The 26,446-nt window shown below is 32.3% G+C and overlaps 1 protein-coding gene across 1 annotated transcript; it reads left to right on the top strand.

The window, feature by feature from the left end:
- The first annotated feature begins 1,500 nt into the window (after positions 1 to 1,500).
- On the top strand, positions 1,501 to 25,569 carry LOC123654563 (protein lin-28 homolog). Its single transcript, XM_045590463.1, has 5 exons — positions 1,501 to 1,544; positions 20,344 to 20,458; positions 24,793 to 24,965; positions 25,138 to 25,258; positions 25,486 to 25,569. Exons 1-5 carry the CDS (start codon positions 1,501 to 1,503, stop codon positions 25,567 to 25,569), a joined length of 537 nt encoding a protein of 178 aa, XP_045446419.1.
- Positions 25,570 to 26,446: the final 877 nt, after the last annotated feature.

Here is a 26,446-nt window from a genome sequence, read left to right as displayed (position 1 = left end):
TAGTGTAGATGTAGGAGCTAATTAAAAAAAAATACGAAAGTAATTGGACTGGTTTGATTAGATTTAAGACGCTACGTATATTACAATGACAGAAATAGATGACAATTGAATAAATTACGTCAAGTTATATTTAAAGTACAGTTTGTATGTTAAAAAATAATATCGCTAACTAGTAACGAAGTTTACAGGGGTGAGAAGTACAGAGAAAGTGAGAGCGACAATCAGTTGGGTTCTATTATTTCCAAAACTTGTCTTTCGTGTGTATGTCCCATTGTCGTACAATTTTGGTGCATAATCATGGATAAAATCGTCTACAATGGGTCACTGAAGGGGACTTCCTTAAGCGTGTAGGGTAAAAAAAACCTCTCGTCAAATTCCTTTTACTTTGTGTATATGTTTGATGTTTAAATTTTCTATCACTGTGTTACACATGTATGAAGTACACTATACAGATGAAAACACTTAAAAATTAAAATCTAATCACACTGATTTATATAAGTTCGCTATACATTTTCTTTTTACTATTTTCTGTCACATTGGATTTTACTTTGTAAAATATTGTTTCTTTACTTTTATGAATAATATAATTAACAAATTTTAATGTCATTAAACATGCCACTGGTGTGCAGCTTTAAAATAAATTTTGCGAAAAATAATTTTCGAAGAGCATAAATGTCAAATAATAATGAAAATAATAACGACACAACATAGAGTTATTTCAATACTTATACAAAGTCCCACTTAATCTGCCATATCAGAATAACTTACAACACGGTGCATGCTTATGTATTCCATTCATTTTTCTTACGACTCAATGAATTGCGTAGTACCGTAGATAGAGTTGCTTTATTCTAGGTAGAGACTATACTGACTGTTTTTTGTGACAAATTTTTAAATAAATATGTTATTTTAAATGAATAAGATCTAGTAAAATAATAATAATCATGTATAAAAAAATCAAATAAAAATATTTTTTCTTCTTACAAGCATAAACAGTGCTCTAAAAAATTGAAGACACTTGCTTAAGTCCTTTAATAGAGAAAGACAATATTTAAACGAAAGCGTTTTTCAAAGCAGAACTATTTTCTACAAAAGCTCACTATATACAGTACTACACCTCATCGACAAGTGACATATTTTGGGTTGGGGTAAAGCAGCCGGCGCTTTCGGGCGGCGTATACGTTCCGTTAGCTTCTCTATTTTAAAAACTACTTGCTTAGCTATATCCGGGAAGGGACGGACCACATCACCGCGCGTCGTCGACTCCTCACCACTGCCACTCATTTTCGATGCAGTCGACCTGCGTACGCGCTGTCAGTCGCTTCGCGCGCACGCGCGTCCTCTCTCATGCATTCAACGAATTTAGTTAATAACTAAATTTTATTTTACAAAATCGTAAGCATCAAGTAAACTATAAATAAAAGTGTATTTCGTGCTTGCGGAGGATGGATGGTACGCATAGGTGAAATTAGTGGTGCAAGTTGAGATAATTCAGTTAATATGAGCGGGAGGGAAGGCGGAAATGCAGTTCCGTCTTCGAGTAAGTATACAAAAATATATCGTATTATTTATTTCTATATTTTGTTTACATTTTAAATTAATATTTCAATAGTAGTAGCTGTTAATGTGCTTGTTACCTCTACTGCCATGTGTTTAGGGGCTTTTACGGAGCTCACGTCTAAAGCTGCTCTATGCAATGGAACTTGTAGCCTTATCGAGCGGATGTGTGCCTCGTATGGCCTGGGAAGCCAATCATAGAAATTGTTTACAACATCATTGAATTTATTCGAATTGAGGTTAATGGTCTCGTTCATTGATGTCGCACATATGCGTACCATGTTTACTTCGTCGTATCATGTACATCAATAAAAACATTTATGTAATTATGTATTTTTTATTTTTCTTATACGCAGTATGAAATTATCTTTCATATTGCGTATAAGAAATTTAATTACTACTATATTATTTGTTACTTTTTAGTCCAATTATGTTTAAAACATCTTACATAAAAAATATGAATGTATTTTTTTGTTTTTCAATTTAAGCGTAGTTTTATTGCCTTGTAAACAGATATTGTTGCGTAGTAGAGTTATCTTAAAATAAACATGGTACTACATATTTTACTAAAACTGAATTGGGAACGTATTATCAAACACGGTACGCACCATGCCGTAAATTGTTTACTATACTCGTACCAACCATACAATTTCGTTTAGGTTACTCACGGGTGTAGGACCAGGAATTTTGTTTTAAACTTTAGAAATGTGACAGTAAGGATTATATTTCAATATAGCTTGACTGTCTTTAAATTTGTGAGATATACAGAAGCTGGTGTGCGTTTTCGGCCGACTGCATTTTGAGGATTGTAATCGGCATTCCCCACCGGAATGGTGGTCTACTACGTGTTTTTGTAGTTGACATACCAAACAAACAACTAGTAAAGAGCCTGCTTATCGATACGTATCTTTAATTTGATTTTATGTTATAATATACATTTTAAAATATTATTTTTAACAATTAACTAAAATATGAATTTAACTGAGAAGTTATAAAACTTTGATAAAAAAATATGCTATTCACATGTAATAAATAAATGTAATCATGAGTGCGTTATTTCTAAAAGGAATTGTTACTCATACAGAGTGGAATAAGAAATACTTATTTAAAAATTTTATAAAGTCAATGTTAGGTATCGCTACGTCCCTACTGCAGGGTACGAGCCCGTAACCAGTCAATTAAGTTTGAATGGTGGTACATTTAACCATCTCTTTCACTCCTACCTAAAGATCCCGAACGCAAGCGCCACTTGACGGTGATTCATGTTTAAATTCCATACCTGCGATTGATAATAGCGAAAAGGCAATGAATGCCACAATATTCTTGAAATCTGTTTACGGAGCATATTTTTTAAATGCGTACAGTTGGTTACATTTTCATTACATTACTTATTTGTATACCTATATTAAAATTTACAATAGTCAATAAATAGTCTTATGAAAAAACATACGTATGAAAAAATGTAAATTACACGATTCGATATAGATGTATAAACGACGATACCAAAACATAACGGAATATTGAACTATGTGCATTTTCATTTAAATAAATTCTTATTCAATGCGCGTCAATCGAGACAGCTACGACTCGTTTTCGTTTATACTTTACAGTAATTTAAAATACTTGGCATAATGCTTTATTTGATCCGCGCCGCCCTAATGTGTAATTATAGAAAAATATTTTTCGACCGGAAATAAATATGTATACAATTTAAAGTATCGTTAGGTTTTTAATGCTTTATAGTAAGTTACTATAACATACCTATTCATTATAAAATATTTATTATAATAAAATTTATATTATAAAATATTTCTTTTACAGTAATCTTTCTTACAACAAAAAGTACAAGAAATTGTTTGTGTCTATACATATTATAGTTGGGAAATCAATATTTTGCCTTTTTTAGTTTCTTTACTTATGAAAGCTATAGTTTAACAAATAGTTTGTTATATTCTTCAGTGAGAAGTGAAACAATAATAATAAATGTCAACTAATTTGAATACAACTCAATTTTGTGTAATTTAAGTAATTCGTATTGTATTTTTTACTTCGTCATGGAACTATAAGAACGTAGGCAACCTAGCAGTTACATGTTCTTTATATTGTATGTTTTTCATTCGAATTTCGTTAATTTGACAAGTAAATTAGTGAAACTTTAAAAATAAATTTACGTTGAATATTTTTTATTGCCAATTAAAAATAATATGATTTTTATTAAATATAACCATAGTTTTCTGGCAACTATTTTATTAAGTGTTCAGAAACATATTTCATTAGATACCATAAAATGTGTTTTTGAAATGAATATGTGGTAAGCTTAGTTTGCTTGCTTGGCGGTAGCTTCACATTAGTGAATTTTTTAAAGATTTATAAAACTATAACTGTAATATTAACCGTTTTAAAAATGCTTTAGTAGCCTACTTTAATAAGGAGATTTTGAATTCGATTTGATTCCTGCAAACAAAAGACTTACCTTACATAGTTTTAGAGTAAAATGAATGTTTGATGAATTGTGTGATGAATATATATATTTACTTAATAAGATAGGATTAGTCATATAATATATTAATAAAAATTAAAAAAAAAGAAATTTAAATGGATAATGCGATTTATAAGCACACAAAATAAAGTACCTAACTACTAACAATAACATAGGTTAAGTGTACATTGTAAGTAGCAAATAAGTGTACATATATTGTAGTTAGAAAATAAGTGTACATATATTGTAGTTAGCAAATAAGTGTAAATATAATAAAAATAATTACTAGGTATATAAAAATATAAAAAAGCAATATGTAGAATAGTCTTGATCAGTGGACTCGCGTCGACTTTTAGAAATTTTAAGACTAGTTATTAAGGCTTCTAGATTCTAAAGTTGCGGTGAAGTACCGATGCATGTTAAAAAATAATAATAATAATATATGGAATAACAAAAGCACGGGCATAATAAGCCTGTGGATATATCACATAATTAAAAACTAATTACATCATTGACAACTCAAATTGCAAACTGGATTATTCTCAAAACCGTCATAAAATATATTTGATTATCAAATATATAGAATGGTCAGTCAGATACAGATGTTTGACCGCTACATTGTTTGAAAGCTCAAACCGAAAAGAAGGTATTAATTTTTAAGCCTTCGCTTTTCTAAGCCATACTATAAAGATCCTAAGAGCTAGTAATTGTAAATTTATTAAATATTATCATACCAAGAAACCTAAACGACCGTACCACCTGCTAATTTGTTGTTTGTTAGATATATTTTTTATGCCAATCAATTTGTATAATCCTCTCATGTTTCTTATTATATGGTTTTTGGACCCTATGACCAATCAACTTGCTTATTGTTTTACTATATAGTTACACAATTCCTTTCTTTCTCATTATTTTATACAAGCTGACCAAAGTATTTAAGAAAATACTTTATTGTTGGAATTTGTCCGTCATTGTGGTTTTTGTTCCAAACGATTGTTTACTACCGTAGAGAATTAAAAGGTAACTCACCAGACACATTATAATTATAAAAAAAATCAATAAATGATTAATATTTATTATAATAAGCTGTGTAGCTACGGCATTAAAGAATATAGCCCCTTTCTCCCCGTAATTGTCGTAAGAGGCGACTAAGGAATAACACAGTTTTGCTACCACCTTGGAACTTATAAAGCCGACCGATGGCGGGATATCCACCCGACTGCTGGCTTTGAAATACACAGGCCAAAGACGGGCAGCAGCGTCTTCGGTGTGACAAAGCCAGCCCTGCGGTCACCAACCCGCCCGCCCAGCTTGGTGATTATGGGCAACACACATGAGTCCATGCCATTTTTGGGGCGAACTTGTGGAACCTTATGTCCAGTAGTGGACTATGATGATGATGATGATGAATTAATAAATTTAATTTTCGGTGCCGCAATACGAGCAAAACAATTTTTACTCGCATTCAGCTCAGACTAAAATTTGCACTATTTTTCACCGCTGTATAAATTTTAAAATTTAAAGCAAATCTACTTTTATTATACTTACAGAATTACGTAGACAACAAAGCATATAAGATACATCAAACTCGCAATCCAATCTAATCTATGGTTGTAAATTAGAATCGAGAATATTTTTTATAGCTTTGATTGTCTTATAGCTGATAGAAGACAAAAATTCGTACTTGCACGTTCATGTACCTACGAATTTGCATAGATTTTTTAGTTATTAAGCTATCATCATTTTGGTTCTTTTCGTTCCCCGAAGTGGTACATATTCAGTTACTACATAGATGATACGGTTTCTAAATACAATTATCTACACCATTATACTATATAAAACATTCAGGTCTATAATTCGATTACTTTTATGGTTTAAGAACGACTATTTTTAGCCATGTAATGAAATCAGGGCTTTGCCTGTGTCAGGGGTGTGTAATGAACGCCTCTTGTGTATTACAATAGTTGTGTTTACTCACAAACGAAAAAAAAGTGACTTCAGGTAAATCGAAAAGTAATACAACCTATGTAAACGAGAAAAATAGTCAAGTAAATTGCGTTATCAAACATTACTCAAAAAGTAGCAATTAAATCTCGATCAAATTTTAATGGAGTCACAAAATAAACACCAGCTTTTCATTGAAATAAAAATCATCAAAAACGATACGCCCAGTGAAAAGTTATATGGTATAATACAACGTAGCTCGACGATGAAATAGTCAAGTAAATACGCATTATTAGATATACCCTCAAAAGTAATTCTTAGATCTCAATTAAATTTAAATGGACTACATGGCATGCAACACCTTTCGATTGAAAAAAAACATCGAAATCGGTTTACTAAGTTAAAAGTTCTGAGGTGACATACAAAAAAAAATCCAAAAAAAATACAATCGAATTGAGAACGTGGGTTTATGTATCCCGCATCTTCTAAAGCATCCAATGTTAGAGATAGGCTTCTACACTTGCACAGTGAGCAGTCCTTAACTATTGCCAATTCATAAATTAGAGTGCTGTTGAGAATTTTATTCTCATTAGTCTTTTTTTTAATTAGTCTTAATTTAACACATCACGTACCTAGCTTTTTTTTCTGGGTTTATTAAACCTACATGTAATCATAAGAAATATTTGAGTTCAAAGATGAATATAGATAAATGGAAGGGCAGATGGATAGTCAAAAATCTTTATTGCTGTTTACAATTCCCAAAAGCAGCGGGCTCGGACTCTAGCTAAACTACAATTTATACTTGGCAGTATACGAGATTAAAATTGTTTCAATTTCGTTCTCTATAAATCTATATAACGATATTTTTTTGTTGGTCATTGATATCGAAGCTAATTTTATAATAGCTATTCTAAGTATTTTTGGAACTGGTTGAGCTGCATCCAAGGTAAGCATTATCTTACTATAGATATTCTAGATATTTTTCGTAATCTAGATGGCACGTGAATACGGCAGGTCGTATAAAATTATTTTATCTTTAATGCAGCATAACGGTAAAATTTAAATATTTTGTCGTTCTTTCATAAACAATAGCTCTTGTGGAAAGATCAGTGTTACTCTGTTACTGACATTTTTTAGAATCGCAGTACGATTGTCTAGTTTAGTATGATAATTTTTAAAACTCACTTATGGGATTCGATTGTTGATTATTACTCTCGAACTCACTCACAGTGTAATTCATAGTTACGATGCTTTTGCTACATCCCGACTAGAATTAGGCAGATTATGTATCTGGACAGGCTCACAATCGAATGAGGCATCCGGCAAGCCCTATCAGGACCAGGTCCAGACAAGAATAGCCTGATGTAAAATATAATCATGTATGGTAAGGCATACTGGATTAAGACCCGGTCCGGTCCAGATAAGGATTATCACTTCATCATCATCACTTCAGCCTATGGCAGTCCACTGCTGGACATAGGCCTCCCCAAGTTCGCGCCAGACATCCTGGTTTTCCGCAATACTCATCCAGCCTACACCGGCAATCTTACGTAGATAGTCGGTCCAACGGGCTGGAGGACGTCCCATACTGCGTTTGCCAAGACGCGGTCTCCACTCCAGGAACCGTCTACTCCAACGGCCATCGGCCCTGTAACACAGATGACCAGCACACTGCCACTTCAACTTGCTAATTCTGTGGGCTATGTCAATTACTTTCGTTCTCTCGCGGATAGTCTCATTTCTAATCCTATCTTTGAGAGAAACCCCCAGTATAGCCCGTTCTATTGCACGTTGAGCGACTTTAAATTTCTGGACCAGTCCCTTCGTCAGTGTCCACGTCTCGGCTCCGTATGTTAACACAGGCAGGACGTATTGCTCGAAGACTTTTGTCTTCAAGCATTGCGGAGATAAGGAAAGCCTGATGTAAAATATAATCAAGGCATAAATGCAACAGGTCTGGTCCTGATCAGGATAGCCTGAAAGAAATTACGCAAACTGAGCCTGAATTGCGCTATCGATATTTTTGAATGCACTTAGTATATATTCAGTTATCAGGACAGTCTAGCAGGGAGTCCATTTCTACACAGTGGAGCAGTCGTAAGTAGTAGGAAGTAGTTAATTAGTAGTTAATTAATAGGAGGTAATAAATAAAATTTAACTATTAATAATAATTAATTAATAATATAAAAATAAATAAAAATAATTGATATTTAAAGTAAAAAAATATATAAATAATACATGGGAAAAAATCAACGGAAATAAATATAAAATTATGTGGTGTCATGGGACACCAGGTAGGAATGAAGTTCCTTCGGATAGTATAAAAGCAACACAATTTGAAAAAAAAATTGAATTTTATATATATTTTCTAGTTTTTGATTTTTTTTAAATTTTGTTGATTGGTGTTAAATTAAGTAAATAAAAGTATTTAGGAAATCTAGTATTTTAGAAAATAACAAACGCAGATTATTGATCTGGACCCGATCAGAAAATCTCATCTCATCCTGATCAGGTTCAGACAAATCTTCTGCGTTACATAGCTTATCCGATTCAGATCGGGCATGCCCAGTCCGGTCCTTTTAAGGAACACGAAAAAATTTCTACTCGGGATGTTAGATTTTTTCCTATTTTTTATAATCATGTTAAAAATTTAATTTTAATTTCTAATTAGTTGCCCATAGTCACCACGCTGGGCAGGCGGTTTGGTGACCGCAGGGCTGGCTTTGTCGCATCGAAGACGCTGCTGCCCGTCTTCGACCTGTGTATTTCAAATGTTATCCCGCCATCGGTCGGCTTTTTAAGTCCGAAGGTGGTAGTGGAACTGTATTATCCCTTAGCCGCCTCTTACGACACCCGCGGGAAGGAGGGGGTGGCTATATTCTTTACTGCCGTACCACACAGCATGTGATGTTTAATGTATTAAAATTCGACTACAACTGCAGATTATACAGAAAATATATAATTTCTATATATAGGTAAGTATGCTAAGTATAATAGGTGAATGTGTGTAAAGCTGTGGTCAATTTTAGTATAAAATTTATTATTTATTAAGTTATTTTATATGATATTAGCTGTACCAGCGATATCGTTCTCGTATTCGTCGAGATTCTACGTGGATACTCATATTTTTTTTTAACGATTATCCTATGGGTATTAAGGGGTAAATAACTTGATAGACTTGACAATTTGAATTGACTTGACAAATTGACAAAATAAAGAACATTTTTTGGTTTGAAGAATAAAGTATTTTAATTTTATTTGTTTATTTACTGTTTATCTATTTTATTTTAAATATTTTTATACTTTAAACTTTTGGAATTTTAGTTGTTTTTGCTAGTAACCATTTTCACGTTTATATAAACGAGTAATTTAAATAACTTGATCTAATTCATTCTAATAAATTTCAAACTAAATAGGTAAATACAAGTACCTACCTACTTCAATCTCGAGACAAGCTTGTATATCATATGAATCCAAAAAACCAATTAATCAATCATATGCATTGTGTAATAACGTTATAATTATGTTGATAGTAAATTTTTAAAGGAAAACTTTATTTTATTCTTAGCGAATTTGAAAGAAAAGCTTGAAATAAAAGCTCGTGTGCGATAAACGTGTTTTTTCCCGCGTAAATCACAAGAATTTCGTAATAAAAACTGACCTAAATGTTACTCCACAACTTTTTTTATTCTACAGCAAAAATTACATAATTTCAGCCGTTCCAGAGATTAATTAGCCCGGACAAACAGAAAGACAGACAAACAAAACTTTAAAATCGTTTTTTTTTTGTGTTATTATTATGAAAATAACTATATGCACTTAAAAAAAAACAGTTACACTGAAATCACATACAGACACTCCAATTTTATTTATGTGGATGTTTATACATACATACACAGACATGTAATTATTCCAAAAACCTATAAAAACTAAAACTAACTCCTAACATATACTGTACCTATAGTGTATAATTATCGTACAACTCTTACAGGACTTTTTGACGGTATAGTTTCTTAAGCTTAACAAATTATTTGCGATACATTTTAAGTTACAACTGTTTACAACAATGTTACAAATATACTCGTATATGTATATATGTATATTATGACAAACCATGCCCTTAGAGTTTTGGCGTCTACAAAAATTAGACTTACATTTATCAACAATTAAAATTTATAAATGTAATAACGCAGAAATGCTTGGGATCCTTTCAAATAAGTCAGCTTAAATTAGTCCGGGCTTCGAAACATTCTTAGGTTAATCTGTGGGGATTGACAATAAACTAAGAATCTTAAAATATCTCTTACCTACCTTAGTATACCTACTTCATATAGTATAAAAGGGAACTTTTGAATACGACACATATTATTTTTGTTTCGGGAAAATAAGGGAGAAAAAAGGTTAGTTTTGTTTTATAACTTTACTTTTAATTGGCTCATTACTTAAACATTTCGTTTGGTAAAATGCAGTCAAAATATTTTTTTTCTTTTATAACTGGTGTAGTAAAATTTATCGTATTGAAGAATACGTAATATAATTTTATCATAAAAAATTAATTCTGTATTTTAGGCGGGATGTCAAATATTATGTAAGGTTTGATAACTATATTAAAATACACGAGTGAATTAATTTCTGTTGTCAGTTCAGTGCAAAATTTTATATCTTAAAGTTGTTTATTTACAACTCAAATGCCACTCACTACTCACTAAATGCGACAAAAATGTACTAAATATAATGTTGTTACAAAATGCCCTTTAGACATAAGCGTACTCCACCAATAACTTAGTAAATTAAAGAAACCGAAGCATCCTGGCGTTGAACAGACTGAAAATGAAACTAGTGAATATTTTATCTACAAATATTTGAGAGCACGGTCTAATGGAATGCAATCCAAAGTTAAGCAGACGTATGAAGTTTGAAATTCCTAAGTGTATGTATTAGGGCGTAGATGTGGGCCAAGCGGCGCGGGCGCGCAGTGTCGGGCGTCGACTCACGCGCGCCGTTCTGAGTAAACATAACAGATACGCGACTGGGGTGCGCCTGCGCTACCGCCGCCTGCACTTGTCCTCAATACACAACTAGTAGTGCCCCGTGGTTTTGGTTTTCCCCGTAATTTGAGTAAAAAATTTACTAAAATATTATAAAGCCTTCCTCGATAAATGGACTATCAATCACAAAATAATATTTGATATATTAGAGCGTATAAACAAACAAACAAACTTCTAAGCTTTATAATATAAGTATAGATGAGGCGCGCAAGACGATACGATAATATTCTAAAAACTTTGGTTATATAGTCATACGTCTGAAGAATAAATTAATACATATATTTTTTTATGAACAGAAATTATCCTGTTTTTTTTTTTTTTTTTTTTTTTTTATGTCACTAGGTCGGCAAACAAGCGTACGGCTCACCTGATGGTAAGCGATTACCGTAGCTTATAGACGCCTGCAAGACCAGAAGCATCGCAAGCGCGTTGCCGACCCAATCCCCGATCCCCCAGGAGCTCTGGTCACCTTACTCACAAACAGGAACACAATACTGCTTGAAAACAGTATTATTTTGCTGTGATCTTCTGTAAGGTCGAGGTACTACCCCAGTCGGGCTGCTCCATATTTTGAGCAGGAAATTCCTGCTGTGCCCTACCTCAGTTTATACTAAATTACATAAATAATTATACTATTTTAAATTAATTTACGAAATTAAATTTTGAACTAAAATAGAATTCAAGGATTGTCATCTAATGTGTGCAAGGTTTATCCTTGCTGTTTTTGTAGGTAGGGTCATTGCGCCTGTTCGCGTCCACCGACCAATTCGCGTCCATTTTACGGATCTCACTTTGAAAAGTCTCGAAATTAAGAATAATAAGACACCAATAAGTCGAAAAGTAATTATCGGCAATACCTCAATGTATAAGAGGCACGCACGCATAGACAAAAGTTCCGGGCGTCCAAGCAATCCTGGGTAAAAAAAATAATTAGTGAGGGCTGTTCAATAAGAGAGCGCGAAGGCACGGAATAATGAGAAGAAAATAGTGGGCAGCGGTTCGTTCGAAGGTAAGTCTTTTATTGTTTTATGTCTATTTTGGATACATAGCTGTTTCTAGGCGTTGGTTATGATAAAAGGAATTATAATAATTATGAATTTGCTTATTTTTTTATAGTTAACAGTTAAAATAAGGTGGACGCGAACTACTACACCGAATTTATAAAACTTCCACTTTGCGTCCGCAATGGACGCAAACTATACCTAAAGGGATTAATAATAAAACTAAATCGCGTCCATTTCTTAAATTAATTCTATAAGTTTAATACATAAAACTAATAACTACAAGTTTAATACCTATTCTACTTTGAATGAAATAAGTAATTTTTTTCTTATTTTTTTTTTTTCTGTTTAAGATGAGTTCTTTGCAGATAAGAAAGAAGAAGGAAAAAAGAACATACACAGAGGAAGATTTAAGGGAAGTTTTGCATGACATTCAAGAGAAGAAGAAATCGGTAGGACAAGCACCTATGCAAAAAATATGCTATTCCGATATTGGACAAAATCAGTGGGTGCAGACCAAGAGGGTACAAAACTTATCTACACAAATAAATAAAATTGGAGTGTCTGTTTGTAAAATTAAAGTAACAGCTTTTTACTAAATGCATATTGATTTATACACGGTACATATACCAAAATAACATTTTTTAGAATTTTTGTCTGTCTGTCTGTCTGTTTGCTCCGGCTAATCACTGAAACGACTGGACTGATTTTGACGGGACTTTCACTGGCAGATAGCTAATGTAATAAGGAGTAACTTAGGCTACTTTTATTTTAGGAATTTATTTATTTTGTAATTCTACGAACAGAACCATTTTTTTTTTAATTTCACGCGGATGAAGTCGTGAGCACAGCTAGTATCAAATAAAACCAAGTAACGAAGAAGAAAACATAACGGTATTATTAATATTTAATGCGAACAGAGATATGTGTCCACCTCGTATTTTGTTTCCATAATTATTATTAACCAAGGCTGATCTTGGTGGTGCTGTGTGCTCACGGCATCAAAGAATATAGTCACCCCCTCTCTGCCCATGGGTGTCGTAAGAGGCGACTAAGGGATAACACAGTTCCACTACAACCTTGGAAATTAAAAAGCCGACCGATGGCGGGATAACCATCCAACTGCTGGCTTTGAAATACACAAGCCGAAGACGGGCAGCAGCGTCTTCGGTACGACAATGCCAGCTCTGCGGTCACCAACCCGTCTGACGCCCAGCGTGGTAACTACGGGCCAAACACAGGAGTGAACTTGTCGAAGCCTATGTCCAGTAGTGGACTGCTAAAGGCTGCTGTGATTGTAATTGCAGGCTGATCTTTAGCTTGCTTACACTCCTATAAATTCACAGAACAGATAATTGTTGAATTTTAAAGGTGGAATTATTATTTACTTACTACATAGGTACCTAATTTGTTTTTTAATTTTAAGTTCTATCAATGTTTAGAAGAATAAATAGGTTTTCTAATGTTTACGCGAATTTTACTCATTTAATGAAACAACTTTTTTCGGATTTTATCGCGATTTATTATTAACTTTTGATTCCCGACGTTTCGGATACTTTACAGCAACCATGGTCACGGGAGGACAGTCCGAAAAAAGTTGTTTCATTAAAAGAATAAATAGGTGTTTTATTTTCTTTATAGTGATTTATTGATGTTAATATGTTGATTTTGAAATAACTATAATTCTTCAATAAATAAATTATTAAAATCCAATCTCTCTTTACATTATAATAAAAATATCACCTCTTTATTCCTTTTCTAAGCGAGTGGACGCGAAGTGGTCCAGCGGGTGGACGCAAATTGGATTTTATGGACGCAAACTGGGTAAATCGCCTAATTCTGAAGTTTGTCTTTAAATAAAATAATAACAAGATGTTTCGAACAAAACTGAAAATTAATCTTTAAATAGACTATATAATGAACACAGCAAATAAATTTTGCATAGAAATTAGTGCGGGGACATTTTTATTTTCTTCTTCAAACTTGCCAACTGCACTAAGTGGACGCGAACAGGCACAATGACCCTACGTTTATTACGTCTCTGAAATTACGAGTTAATAATAAAAGGGAACACATAGCCTTTATTATATATTTTATTCGAGACGACCAACAATCACTTGAGGAAGCACGTCAATCCCTTTTATCCGAATACATCACTTCCCTTTATTTCGAAATGTTTTGAACAAATATTACCTACTCCACCGAGTTCATTACATTAATACGATAGTAGCGTGTTTCTGTACGTAAACTCATTCATGTTGAAACTAAAAAAAGATAAAATTTATCTTCAATGAGTTCTTGTACGATGCCATCACACAAAAATGATGCGGGATTAGGCATAATAACTTGTTTAGGAGATGAAATAATTGTTTAATGAATAAAGTAGCTTATATAAGTGCGTCATATTTGCTATACAGCAAATATCATATAATAATCGTATATCATTTTTATTAATTTATATATATATATATATATATATATAAATTATATTAACACATTGTAGCAATAAACTATCATAAGTGTATTAAATAATGTAATGCATTGTTATTAGGTGCCATACTATAAGTAGTTAAGTACTATATCAATACTTTGACAAAAAATCTAAATATTAAAATTTTAGACACACCGATAAAAAAATTTTATTTATCAGTATTTTATTTTAATAATGCTTACTTCTCTGTTTATAATAGAAATTAATTTTAGTATTAAATTGTTTAAAAAAAATTAATGCCTGTTATAAATAAAACGCTACATCTCGTTTTTAATTTATTGATTTTAAAATAATAAAATTCAAACGAATGTTTACTTTTCCTCATTAATGCAGTATAGGGCATAAATAAATTTATAATATGTATCTACTGCGGTGCGGTTGGATCTTGACGACAAGGTACCGGGGGGCGAGGCACGGCAAGGTGCACTGTTACGGCAATGAATGAAGAGGTACCAGAAACGCAACCTAAATACCGCACATTCTTCGAGTCTTCACCGTCGTTGCCACGTGTGTTGTCGCTCTTACCTACCGCCGCTATCACCCGAAATGATATTATGTTTAGCTTTGCTTATACATGCCACACAAATGCATTCGAATTAGTAGGCGGAAAACCAAATTTAATGTAACAATTGATTTATATTTTCATATGACGAGAAATTCTTGCAGTTATTCAATTCTTTATTTATTATTTATATTAATTTTAGTATTAAAGTGTTAAATTATTTTTGAGCTAACATAATAGCATCAGTATAATTGTATAATTGACAATTTTTATATTTTATATTTCACATGGCAAAAATTATAGTAGTTACTATATATAGTGAATGAAAGCTATTTAAATTCTGTATCCTCATCTCAATTTACAATCAATGATTAAGTTATGTATTACTAAGTTTTCCGGAAATTATTCGAATTCCTAAAATAGGTCGTTGTTTACGGAAATGAAATCATATTTGTTAGTCATCTTTCGTTTTCGATCAGCTCGAAATACTTATATTTTGATTAATATTAAATGTCATTTTGTTTGTGGTATATTTAATTAAAGTACGCAAGGTATTATTAATTCCTTTGGAATAAAGGTCTTCAACCTTAACAGCTATAGTCATATCTACGCATAAAAAGAAGAATTCATTCTTTCATTCGGTTCCCACGTTATTTTTTGTTAAGAAGCCGATAAGGGGAATAGTATACCCTTTCTTAGTCCTGTAAGCGATCGTGGGCCCTTATTTATTGCTAATAGATTTCCGAACGGTAAAATGTCTAAATACTATGCATTTAAAAGAGGGGACGATCCACTTAATGTAATCACACAACTAGTCAAATGTGTTTCGTTTTGAAATTCAATTACAACTTTCTCTAAATTCCTTCAGGTGGCTTAGCTAATTAATGTGTTTAAAATTAAGTAGATAAGGTCAACGATAAGCATAGGAAATGCAATCGTTTTAGTCATTATACACATATGTTCGTACTAAATATAACTGGCCTACATTACTAATGATACTAATTAATGCGATATAAACAAAAATTAGGATTTTGTTTGTGTAATTGATAATATACAAATTAATACTTATTATGTACTCGTATTAAAATACGCTTAAATACTGTTTAAAAGTTTTTTAGAATGTTATTATAAAGAAACTACTTCCATTAATGTTTTGTTAGGCATCTTTTGAATAAAGTTTGGAGTTTTATAGAACTGCTCAAATTTAGCATTTTCATGAATTTACTTACGGTTATGCGCACCCAATTCTTTATACAAAAATATATTTAAGTCATAAGAAAGTGCTCGGTGCATGTTGTATAGAATTAAATATTTACATACATATATTTACACGTTACTAATTAATATTGAATTAATTTACACTTACTTCAAATATTCTATTTTTAACCGACTTCAAAAAAAGAGGAGGTTTCTCAATTCGACCGTGTATATCTTTTTTGTGTGTGCGCGGATAACTTCGTCGTTTATGATCCGATTTTGCTGATTATTTTTTGTTGGAAAGGAGATATCCCAAGAGTGGTATATGATAATGAAACAAGAATCTGATGATGGCATCCCACAGAAGTCGACGGGAACTTTCGAAAATTGTAGTGGCGACTAGTGCGTTTGCTATTTTTTTTCGACTACTTATGTTATATTACTTGTAGATGTAATTGAAGTCAGTTTTTTTGGTTGCTAGCAAACACAATTATCCCCAATGTGTATTATATTAAATAATAATAATAATAATAATAATAATAATAATAATAATAACAACAGCTCTGGTGTAGTAGCGTGTGTAGGCGTCTAAAACACCGACAGGTTGCGGGTTCGATTCCCGCTCGGGATGTATATAAGTGTATTTGTACAAATATTTCTTTCCGGTTTGGATGTCTGTCCTTGTGAGTCTCCCCATCGTGCCTCGGAGAGCACGTAAAACTGTCGTTCCCGGTTGTTATCAAAACACCTGATAGCTCTTAAATGGAGAAAGAGGCTTACGTCCAGCAGTAGGATGTAACAGGTTTTTTTCTAATGTTATAATAACAGAAAAGAATGTGAAGAATCAGAATATAACAAGAACTATATTAAAAGTGGACCGCGATAATAATTTTTTTTTTCAGTAATATTAATTAAAAAATATTGACAATTTTTATACTTAATAAAAAAATTTGTACCATTTTAGGGTTCCGTACCTCATATGGAAAAAACGGAACCCTTATAGGATCACTTTGTTGTCCGTCTGTCTGTTAAGACCCTTTTTCTCAGGAAGGCGTGAAGGTATCAAGCTGAAATTCATACGAATTACTCAGGTCTACTGTCCCTTGGAGCTGGGAAAAAAGGTTTTTTTTTAAACATCTATGTTGGGAAACAAGCTTACGGCCCACGTGATAGTAAGCGCAGCCTATAGATGTAGTAGGGTATATTATATACCTACTGTAACGTAGACGCCTGCAACACAGGAAGCATCGCGCGTTACCAACTGTATCTTCACAACACCTCAGGAGCTCTGGCCTTGTCCTTGATCTAGCCTTGGTTCTGAGCTTACCCACCACAAGAACACTACTTGAGAGCATGATTGTTATTTACCTGTGATTTTCTGTAAGGTTGAGGTACTTCCTCAAACATGCCGCTTCAGATTTTGAGCTGGACGGAACCTACATTAGGAACAGATGCCCGTGTTTGTATGTTGTAAATATTATTTACACACACACGCACACACACACACACACAAGCTTACTTTACACGCAGTCCACTACTGGACATAGGCCTTCGCGCCAAAAATGGCGTGAACTCATATGTGTTGTCACCTCGCTGGGCAGGCGGGTTGGTGATTGTGGGGCTGGCTTTGTCGCACCGAAGACGCTGCTGCCCGCCTTCGGTCTGTGTCGAATTTCAAAGCCAGCAGTTGGATAGTTATCATGCCATCGGTCGGTTTTTTAAGGTCCAAGGTGGTAGTGGAACTATGTTATCCGTTAGTCGCCTCTTACGACACCCAGGGGACGGAAGGGGTTGGCTATATTCTTTGCTGCCGTAACCACACAGCCTAAATATTTATTTATTCATTATTTATTGTATCTATGTACATCGGAAAGAGTGGCGAGTTTAACATCAATAATATTTCAAATACAAAAAAGGACTCAGGTAGGGCACAGCAGGAAATAGCCTGCTCAAAATCTAGAGAAGCCCGACTGGGGAAGTATCTCGACCTTACAGAAGATCACAGCTAAATAATACTGCTTTCAAGCAGTGTGGTGTGTGGTGAGTACAGTAACCAGACCACTCCTGTGGGGATTGTGGGTAGAATCAGCAACGAGCTTACGATTCTTCTGGTGCTACAAGCATCAATAAGCTATGGTAATCGCTTACCATCAGGTGACCCGTACGCTTTTTTGCCGACATACCTACCTAGTTGTAAAAAAAACAAGGTTTCTAAAAAACATATAAAAGTAGGTTTTATAAGTGTTAGATAATAAATGGCACGGGGAAGTATTAAAATTGCTAAACTTTAAATTCTATAATTGTGTTTGCTCGCAAACGAAAAAAAACCGACTTCAATTACATCGACGAGTAACACAACGTAGATCGACGAAAAAATAGTCAAGTAACTGTGCGTTATCAAAGATTACTCAAAAAGTGGTTATCAGATCTCAATAAAATTTATGTGTGACCACATGACAAACATCAGCTTTCGATTAAATTAAAAATTATTAAAATCGGTACACCCAGTAAAAAGTTATTGCGGATTTTCAAGAGTTTCCCTCGATTTCTCTGGGATCTCATCATCAGATCCTGGTTTCCTTATCATGGTACTAACCTAAGGATATTTTCTTTCTAACAAAAAAAGAATTATCAAAATCGGTACACCCAGTAGAAAGTTATGCGGTATAATACAAGGTAGGTCGACGAAAAAAGCGTCAAGTAAAAACGCATTATTAGATATAACTCGAAAAGTAGTTGTTAGATCTCAAATAAATTTAAATGGAATCAATTGACACACACCACCTTTCGATTAAAAAAATTTTTGTCGAAATCGGTCCACACGGTCAAAAGTTCTGATGTAAAATACATAAAAAAAAATACAGTCGAATTGAGAACCTCCTCCTTTTTTGGAAGTCGGTTAAAAAGGAAATAGAATATATTTGCACTAATTGAATTTTCTTTATATATAGTTTTACATTCATTTTAGCTTATTTATTTAAAAGTAAGTACGACATAATTAAAATATATAGGTGTGCAACTTCTGTGTTCGTTCCATGTAAAAAATACTAAGCCCTTTTTATTACTTTGTCTTAATTATACGAGCTACTCTGACAACGTACTGATGTGTAACCGTTCGATACTATGTTTTTGCCCTAAAACGTTAATAAATGAATAAACTGCATACAAATAAATAACCGCATACGGAAACGAAATCTTTTTCTTGTAGAATGTTATTCTTTGTAAAATATAGCCGTTCTTACGCGCTCATGAAAGGTATCATGTGGAATGAGTCTATTGAAGTAAGTCGTCTATTTAAACAAAGTCAAATTTAAAAACGGGATAGGTTATTTTTTTACCTACCGAAATACAGCTACTAATGAAGAATTAAACCTACAGAACCGCCCATTATAGGAACGCAGTTAGTAGTCGAATACCTTATATAAGAACGAATGAATTTTAAATGTTATGCAATCGTTTATTTATTAAAGTCTTCGAAATTTAATCAAAAATCAAAAATTTGTGATTCCTAATTGTCTTAGTATTATGACGTAATAAAAGTAACAAAAAATACGTGTGATAAAAAAAATATATAAAACAAGGAAGTTATGATTCTACAAGGAAGCTATTTTTGCACGCGAATTTGATCCGTCCAATAACTGTATATGAACTCTCAACTCTCTTGGGTTAAAGTTATTAAATGTATGTGAGAAAGAAAGTCTTTAAAATGACTTTATACTTGGTAAAAGAAAGGCAATGTCTCATTTGAAAAAGAATTATACAGCGCTTATTTCGCTACTCTGCTCTAGTATATATCGGCAGATGTATAAGATTTAGAATGGCTCTCTACAAAAACAGGTTCAATTATGACGTTTTTCGTAGAAGTCTAGTACAACGATACGATATGGTCGATAACTATTGAGAAATTTAAAATTTAGTGTAGTCGTCGATAATAATAATTGTTTATTTGTCACAGAATGAAACTGCCTATTGATATGTCGTTTTGTTAATGTCTGAAAAAAAAACTGCTGCTATTTTGATTATTACTTCTGTTGATGTGTTTTAATATGTGAGTAATAAACTATAGTAAATTTACAGGTATAAATCATACACATTAATATTATTACAGGTACGGGAGTTGCGAGCGGTGGCGTGGTGACCGGCGTGACACGGCGGGGTCGTTGCAAATGGTTCAATGTTTCTAAAGGCTGGGGGTTCATCACTCCAGATGATGGTGGTCAAGACGTATTTGTTCACCAGGTGATTATAGATGATGACTAGTTTTTCAAATCAACCTTTGTGATATGTTAATATGTACGAATACTTTCTATTCTTAGTTTTATCCTCGTGCTTTGAAGTTATAAGTTGTATTAAAATATCGATTAGCTCGTAGGTAAAGTTTGCACTGCCACTACTTCCTGTTTTTGAAGTTTGGGTTTTATTCTTGCTCTGGGTCTTGGAGTAGTATATATATTTATTTATAAGAATATTTATTATACATATTTGCTCCAAAAATGCGTATCTGTAACGGCCGGTTATTATCTGAAATACAAACGCTAAGTTGCCTACATTAAGAATAGACGACCGTGTGTGTATGTCTAACATAGATTTATTTATCTGGTGTTGTTGTTGCAGTACCCACTTATTAAGTAATGTTTCATAGTATAGACAAGCATAGTTGTGTAACAGTATAGATTTTGGCAAGCTCAGTTATAAACTATTTTTTGTACACCTTATACTTCATGCTTTTTACAACTAGGACGAACAATTTGTAAAACTTTTTGACTACATTGGTTCAACCCCATATATTAAGTCTTAAAATGTATTAAAAATATGACCACTTAATAATTAATATAATAAGATAGATTTTATTTACCGTACTGTTAATTATTGATATTGTGAGCAAATAATACTTCTTACATACCTATATTCTGATTACATCTCTCAACAGCACACGTTTATAATTAGAAATAATAAAATGTACAATATAACTTTATTCTGAAAACATAAATGAAAATGGAAAATGTCCTTTTAATTTAAAATTATATATGTTATTTTTTAAGTACAATTTTTAATTGAAATTTGCAGAAAATATCAAATACATAGTAAAAAGTATAAAACGTATTATTACACAACTGTTGCATTAACGTTTTTAGTGTTTGATAAAATAATATTCATTGGAAACACGTTACGTATCTTGGCGGTCGAACCGATAGCGTGCTTATTTGTTTGTTCGGCTTATCAAGTCCGGATGTTTTTTCTATAGATTTTGTGCCATCATTGGTACTTCGGCCCGCTGCAACAGCGTTTGCTGTGAAATCGATATTAGGTCAAGATTGCGTCTTTCCCTATTTAAAATAAGAATATTTTTTCTATAACTTATTGTCGATTAGCCCAGTTGCCAACTATTGAAATAAAAATTTTATGATTGAAAATAATAAATAAAATAACAATGAAACATAATAGGCATATATTTTAAGAATTAGCTTTAAATATAACAAATGACTACAACAATAAAACGACAAAGAAACTTATATTATTACTCTTAATGTTAGCAAAATATTTAATATTGCATCTTGTTTAAAGTGCCAATTACTACGCAAGCGTGCTACATCAACTTTTTACGTTCAAATGATATAAACGGATAGTTTCTACTTATGTTATTGGAAATTATATCTCGAATATAATTCTGTTCTACTTTATATTATTGACTAAATTGTACCATGTTCTTATGTTCTTAGAAACTTATGAGAGTATATAAAACAGTAATTTTATACATACACTGAATTGTTCATTACTCCTATCAAACTGTTATGTATTTAAAATGTAGAATCATCTAGAACCCATAATCTATTCTCAATTTGTTTTAAATTTCTAGACTACGAATAAGTGCTATTATTTATAATATGTTTGCTCGCAACGAAAAAAAAAACCAAATTCAATTACATCGACAAGTACAACAACGTAATAGACGAAAAATAATAAACTAAATCCTCGTTATCAAAGATTACTCAAAAAGAAGTCATCAGATCTCTATCATATTTAAATAGGATCACAAGATAAGCATCAGCTTTTGATTAAACCAAGAATTATAAAATATTATTTATAAATAATAAACTGCTACCATAGTGGATAATACAGATCACTATGTTATAGTAGATGTGGCCATGTAACATCATTTGATCGATATTCACCGAAGTAGTTTTACTGAATTCCAATAGATGGTATTGTAAAAAAGTCTCGTCAACGTCTCATAAATCGCGCCATCAAAGATTAATCAAAAAGTACTCATTATATCTCGATCATATTTAAAAGGGACCACATGATAAGTATTAGCTTTCGATTAAAGTAAAAATCATCAAAATCGGTTAATCCGTTAAAAAGTTATACGGTATAATACAATATATAGCTCGACGAAGAAATAGTAAATTGGGTTCACATGACACAAAACAACTTTCGATTTAAAAAAAATCATCGAAATTGGTCCACCCAGTCAAAAAATCTGAAGGTAAATTAAAAAAAATACAATCGAATTGAGAACCTCTTCCTTTTTTGGAAGTCGTTTAAAAAACAAATAGCTTTTGTACGGAAAACATATAGTTAAAATTAGATGTTTTCTCTATCATATACATTTTCTTGGAGTCGCGCACTTTTTTAACCGACTTCCAAAAAAGGAGGAGGTTCTCAATTCGACTGTATTTTTTTTTTTTTTTTTTTATGTATGTTACATCAGAACTTTTGACTGGGTGGAGCGATTTCGACAAATTTTCTTTTAATCGAAAGGTGGTGCCTGCCAATTGGTCCCATTTAAATTTATTTGAGATCTAACAACTACTTTTCGAGCTATATCTAATAATGCGTTTTTACTTGACGCTTTTTTCGTCGACCTACGTTGTATTATACCACATAACTTTCTACTGGATGTATCGATTTTGATAATCCTTTTTTGTTGGAAAGGAAATATCCCAAGTTTAGTACCATGATAAGGAAACCAGGATCTGATGATGGAATCTCAGAGAAATTGATGGAAATTCTTGAAAATCCGCAATAACTTATTACTGGGTGTACCGATTTTGATAATTCTTTTTTTGTTGGAAAGGGGATATCCCTAGTTTGGTACCATGATAATAAAAGCAGGATCTGATGATGGAATCCCAGAGAAATCGAGGGAACTTCTTGAAAATTCGCAATAACTTTTTACTGGGTATACCGATTTTAATAATTTTTAATTTAATCGAAAGCTAATGTTTGTCATGTGGTCACATATAAATTTTATTGAGATCTGATAACTACTTTTTGAGTAATCTTTGATAACGCGCAGTTACTTGACTATTTTTTCGTCGATCTACGTTGTACTCTACTCGTCGATGTAATTGAAGTCGGTTTCTTTTTCGTTTGCGAGCAAACACAATTATTATACATATGTAAGGCTAACTTTTTTGTTTCTATTTATATAATAGTTCATATTCGGTTCCAAAAAGAATAGAAAAATTTTTAAATATAGAAGAAATTAAAAACCAATATTAGAAGTCCTGAAGAAGCAGTGTAAAACTAAAATAACTACCTAATCCTAACTTACTCTGAAAAAGATATAAAGATAATTAAGGTTAACATTGAAACTATCGAATAATTTTGGGCCCTGAGAGAGTACGTTCGAGAAAGAACACGTTCATGAAACACCGTATTTACGACTCTACATATCAACCAACAGAAATAAAGATATCTTGGTGTAATATGTGGAATAGCTTATGCATTGAAAACTTACAAACACAAAACTCCTTTTAAAATAAGAAACAAATCTCCCAGGTTTATTTGAAAATAAAGGTCAAATCTCATTGTTCTTAATGTGGTCAAAATTTGTTATTATGAAATTTAAGAAGTGCTGGTGTTGATTATTACTTAATAGTTTACATATGTATAACCGTAAATAATTATACGTCTACCTCTTCTTTAGGGATAAGCACATTCTTTACACTTGTGTTTTGTAGCATGTACCTTTTTAAATACTATTAATATAACAAATGTATAAATAAATGTATAAGCATTATTTCATATAATAGAATTTAAAATTTCTTAAAAAATTAATGACTCCAACACATTAATAGGTAACGTTTCATGTTGCCCTTGTTTGTTTATAGGTCTTAAGGTGCACTATTTACATATTGATCTGGTTTATATTTATGAGAATGTCTATGTACAAAAACAGTCACCCATATTGATATATAAACCATACATTTTTATTAATTTTTAAATCGAACCATTCATTGAATTGATAGCCGGTTGACGCTGTTTGTAGACCCCGATTTCTGCTCCGGGGTTGTGAGTTAACTGTATCAGTCAGCTGTTAATACATTATTAAGATGTTTACCTTAGATCAGACGACAATGTGTGTTTATTGTAGATATTTATTTAGAAAAAAAAAAACAAAAGACAATAAAATTGTCTGAGGCATAATAGATATCATTTCGTAATCATGCTCTAAAGACTGTCTCTGTATTGTAATTGCGTAAAATTATCCTTGCTAACTATGTAGATAAAGCTAAGAAATTTTGTTACATATGTGTCTATTTATTATACTTACTCTTTCATTTCAGAGCGTTATTCAGATGCCAGGCTTTAGATCGTTGGGTGATGAAGAGCTAGTGGAGTTCGAATGCAAAGAGTCCGATAAAGGACTAGAGGCCACCCGCGTGTCTGGACCCTCTTCTGTCGATTGTCAAGGCTCACATCGACGTCCTCTATCGAAAAAACGTTTCAGGAAAATACGGTATATTATTCAATTTCATTATTAAATTAGAGGCCTCATTATCACTTTTATTTTTTCAAAAATGAAGTGTTACATTGGATATATTGCATTAGACGTATTTTTGTTAGTACCTGTCGTAACTCATGTTTTATTTACCTTGAAGAATCCATAATTTCAAACTATCTCATTTTAGGTGCTACAACTGTGGCGAATTCGCAAATCACATAGCCGCCAAGTGCAGCATGGGCCCTCAACCAAAGAGATGCCACAATTGCAAAAGCGAGGATCACCTTATCGCGGAATGTCCTATAAAGGTAATAAAATAATACATAACAATACTTTCTAATTGTATTACGAGTACCTACAATGAAAAATTTGATGATCTTTATGTATATTCAAAATAGAATTAGTCAAGTAGGTAAGTTTATACAAGACGACAAAATTATATATACACATATATATAAATAAAATTTTAGTATGTTTTAATTTAGTTATGCTGTAATATATGTGTATATTGAAGTGCCTTACAATACAATTTAAGGTGGAGAAGAAAAAGGATGACTCGCAATCGAAGAATTCAAGCAGCTCTCAGGAAAGCCCGCAGGGAAGCCCTCAGCAGCCGTAATTATTCGTCGTTCATGTTTGATTCCCATTTTGAAACTTTGTTCAATTTATTATACTCTTGCGGCATTTATAATTTTTAATAGAATTTAGAACGAACAGCGGAACAGACAGAGCAGGCTACGTGAATTGCGATTATATACTTAATATGAAACTATCTACCTCATTTTTACAAAGATTTAATGTACATTTAAATGTAGAAGACTGATAAGTACAAATATATTTTACTCTAGGGTTTTACGATTTAAGTTTGCGAATGTAACGTAGTACAAATTTTATGTGTTCGAGTGTTCAATACCTTTAATATTACATAATATTATTGTATACCCAAAGTTGTGTGTGTTTGTATAATTAATTATTATTACTAATTTTGTTGCTATATTCTTTTACAATCAATTCTAAGCTATAGTTAAGTATAAAACTATTTTAAGCTAAACATGAAACGAGCAGGCATTTATAGAATTATAGTACATATGTATACTTTTGATGCAAATCAAAGTACACCTAAACTTGTTTTTAAAACCTCTGCCCAATAGCACTTCGTTTAGAGGCACGCGGGGAGATACTAAAAAAGAGATAAAATATTTTAAAATTGTCAACAACTTCAACATTAGGACGAAGAGAAACAACAGATTCTATAAATCGAAGATTACAGATGACTATATCGCAATAAACATGTCTTAGAATGAACCCTAATGATTATAATTATGCCCAGTGACCAAGACTTAATGTTTAGATTACGGGTCTTTTTTTTTATAAAACAACAGAAAGATAAACATATTGTATATTTCTTTTTTTTTTGTTAAAGTTTTCATGTTGTAATTTGTTAACGTATATAAGTTATTTAATACAAAATAAAAATATTACATTGCAACAGTATC

This window comes from Melitaea cinxia, chromosome 6, assembly GCF_905220565.1.
Source record: "Melitaea cinxia chromosome 6, ilMelCinx1.1, whole genome shotgun sequence".
In the NCBI taxonomy this organism is placed as follows: domain Eukaryota; kingdom Metazoa; phylum Arthropoda; class Insecta; order Lepidoptera; family Nymphalidae; genus Melitaea; species Melitaea cinxia.
Note: the sequence above shows the minus strand (reverse complement) of the source record. Positions and strands in the feature narration are given on the sequence as shown.

Excerpts from the sequence above, each read along its gene's own strand:
- LOC123654563 (XM_045590463.1), top strand. The coding sequence starts at position 1,501 with ATGAGCGGGAGGGAAGGCGGAAATGCAGTTCCGTCTTCGAGTAA. Across the intron at positions 24,966-25,137 it reads AAACGTTTCAGGAAAATACG|GTGCTACAACTGTGGCGAAT; the intron begins GTATATTATTCA and ends ATCTCATTTTAG. Across the intron at positions 25,259-25,485 it reads TCGCGGAATGTCCTATAAAG|GTGGAGAAGAAAAAGGATGA; the intron begins GTAATAAAATAA and ends ATACAATTTAAG.